The 2,957-nt window shown below is 59.7% G+C and overlaps 1 protein-coding gene across 3 annotated transcripts in view; it reads right to left on the reverse strand.

Moving 5' to 3' along the window:
• Nucleotides 1–2,249, reverse strand: part of GALNT18 (polypeptide N-acetylgalactosaminyltransferase 18) — a 316,135-nt gene extending 313,886 nt beyond the window's left edge. The window contains exon 1 of one of the 3 annotated variants that reach the window (XM_039863609.1): nt 1,579–2,247. In XM_039863609.1, the coding sequence (XP_039719543.1) occupies nt 1,579–1,813 (235 nt within the window). In that variant the 5' untranslated portion in view covers nt 1,814–2,247. Of the gene's footprint in view, nt 1–1,578 lie in introns of all 3 variants that reach the window. The other 2 variants (XM_039863610.1, XM_039863611.1) reach the window with 2 other exon arrangements.
• Nucleotides 2,250–2,957: the final 708 nt, after the last annotated feature.

Genomic DNA, 2,957 nt, shown 5'->3' on the forward strand with positions numbered 1-2,957 from the left:
AAAGGACAAGTAAGAAAGAGCAGCAACAGGCACCACCAGAGAAATAAATTGGTCTGTCAAGCCCAGTGCCAGGTCGAGAGGCAAACACGTGAAGGAGAAGCTGTCAATTATCTCCTTTTCTCGGGGAGGGAGTGCCAGAGCCATGAACTTACTTTGAAGTCATCAGTCAGGAAGCACAATAGATAGGTATACCTCTCCTACACTCACCTGAACCTCCCCTGGGAAGAAACTATTTTGGACCAATGGGGAAACACCAAATGTGGACAGAGCAGCTGTCCCCACCCTGTCAGGGGCAGCAGGTGTAAGAGTTGGATCCAGACATCCACATGTAAACAAAAAGAGAGTACTCCTGGTAGAGTGAAAGCCTTCCACTGAACCCTATATTTGCCAAGGTCTGCAGAGTGCTGGAACCAAAGCCTGGCAGGTCCCGTAGGTTTACAGGTGAACTAGGCTCAGCTGGCTCTGCCCTTAAGAAGCTCACATGCCTGATATGCCTGGTAGAAAGCAGCGGGGAGTGGGAGGTGAATAAAAGAGAAGTGTGAACGTGAGAGACAGAGACATGTGTATGCACACAGGGCACCAGTGCCCTCGGCTCCTGAAGCTCTCCATCCCTTGCCTCTGACAGCTCATTGGACTCGGACTGCCTCAATGGAGCGCCCCGTCCCTCACCCTCCCCTTGGCCCCAGCCCTAGCCTGGAGCACAACCTCCTGACACAGCTTTGGAGTCCAGACCCACCCGGTCGGGTCTGTCTGCTCCGCTCCAGCCGCTCCCTGGACCTGGAAGTGAAGCTACCGGAGGGAACGGCCTTCACCCCTTCGCAAGCGCCCCGCGAGGAAGGCGCGGCCCAGGGCGGGTTCTCCAGGTCCTGGGCGGAGGCGCCACCGCAGTGGACAGAGCTCCAGGCTCCAACGCTTCTTCCCTGTATCCGCACCTCCTCCTGGAGAGGGTCTTAGAGCCGTGGGCTGTGGTGGAAGTAGGGACCGCTAAGGTTCAAGCAAGCTCCACCAGCCACGGAACGCCCTGCATTTTCCCCACAGACCGTGCACAGCGGATTTGGGGGCTGGAGCTATGCTATCTTCCTAGCTCCGGCTCGTCCCGCAGCTTGTGGGTTCTAAATGCCAATGGCCGGAGCCACGCGGGCATCTTACCCTGGGCCCTTAAGAGTGATCAAATGAGCTCGATTGCCCGCGCGCGCTCCCTAGTACACGGACACACATTCACACGTACACGCACTTCTGAGCCGGACCTGTGTGCGATCTCGAGAGCCCTCGAACAACCAGCCGGGAGTCATACGTACATTTGAACACGTGCGCAGCGCGCCCCCACACCGCCAGCAAGCTGCACACATCCGCGCATGTAGCTCCGCACACACACACGTGTGTCCTGGAGAAACGCGCACGGCCGCAGGCATGAGGGTCCCGCACTCAGGCAAGAGCGTACACGCAGCCCCCCAAAGCGTCTGCGGCCTCAGAGCCCCGCAGCCGCTCCACAGATACGCACCAACCCCCGCGCACCCCGCGCTGCGCTGGGCACTCCCGGACCTCGTAGGCAGCCCAACTTTCCCAACACGCCCATACCTTGAATATGCTGCTTAATGACATTTTCCAGGTGGTCCAGCCGTTCAATAATCTTCAGGGTGTCTCCTTTGTCTTCTTCCAGCTTCTTGTCGGGCGCCGGCTCCTGCCCCCGCACATACACGCTGGCGATGTAGTTGGTGACCCAGCCCACGTAGAGCAGACATATGATGTTAGTCATGCCGCTTAGGATCACGCAAGTGGACACCAAAGTTTTGGTCTTCCTGGTGCACACCATTCTGAGCGCCCTCCTCCATATAGAGCTCCCGGGGGCTCCTCCTAGCTGCGCGCCCCGGACTGCTCCGCGCTCACACCCCCTAGCCCGCCCCGGACCGCTGGGCGCCGGAGCACCTGAGTCCCGAGGATCTCCAAAGCCGGGTCTGCTAGCTATGGAGCGCCGGTGCCCAAGTTTGGAGCTCCCGCCGCTGGCCGCTGGGAGAGAGAGCTTGACAAAGGAAATGAGGTGGATTTTTTTCCAAATTAAAAAATCTCCTAGCCCTTCTTGGAGCACTCACAGGAGGCCGACAGCCGGGCACTCCGATAGGCGCGTCAGGGAAACTTTGCCACAGCCTGAGTGTGTGGCCGCTCTGCTTCCCATCGCCAGGCACTGGTTGTCTTGGCTGTCCGACCCGCCGGCGCTGCTAGAAGGACCGCGGCGGCGGCAGCGGCGGCAGGGAGATCCACGGAGAACAGCGGCCCGGCCCCCTCCGAGCGACAAGCGCCGCCACCAATCGCGCTCCGGCTCAGGAGAGGGGCCGGTGCTGGGCGGCCGCGGACCAACACGGAGCGCGCGAGGGGCGGAGTCCGGCCCCCGGGCCCCACCTGCTGGCGGGTGCCTGGCTCCCGCCCTCCAGGGAGTCGCCTGAGTCTCCAACCGCGCCCGCGCTGGCTGCTGCAGACCCAAAGCTCTCGGAGAGGACACTCCGCCAGTCTCAGCCTCTAGATCGGCAGATTCTACTCCTAGGGAAATCCACCTCTTGCTCTAGCACGGGAACCTCTGGTCTTAGGGGTTCGCGTGGCTCAGCACCCCTCGCCCGCCCCTGCCTGGGATCTTCCCGTGCGGGTCGCACCAGTAGACTGCTCGACCCTTTTTGTTGTTGTTAGGATGCAGAGAAGCCAAGGAAGTGTGGGCCATATCGCCTGTCCTGCTTTGCTTTTGGACAGGCCCTTGAGTGCCTACTTCTTCCTTGACCTCACTTTGACCTCCACCTTGTCCCTGCTCCCCAGGTCTCTAAACTTGGCAACTGTCAAAGGAGCCAACCCTCCTAGGAATCTCCTAGAAGATTTTGGACCACCACCACCACCACCATCCCCCTAGAATATTTTTGCCCCTATCTAGATGTTGTTGTTGTTGTTGTTGTTGTTGTTGTTGTTGTTGTTTT

The sequence above is a fragment of the Pteropus medius genome, unplaced genomic scaffold (assembly GCF_902729225.1).
Source record: "Pteropus medius unplaced genomic scaffold, Ma_sr-lr_union100, whole genome shotgun sequence".
In the NCBI taxonomy this organism is placed as follows: domain Eukaryota; kingdom Metazoa; phylum Chordata; class Mammalia; order Chiroptera; family Pteropodidae; genus Pteropus; species Pteropus medius.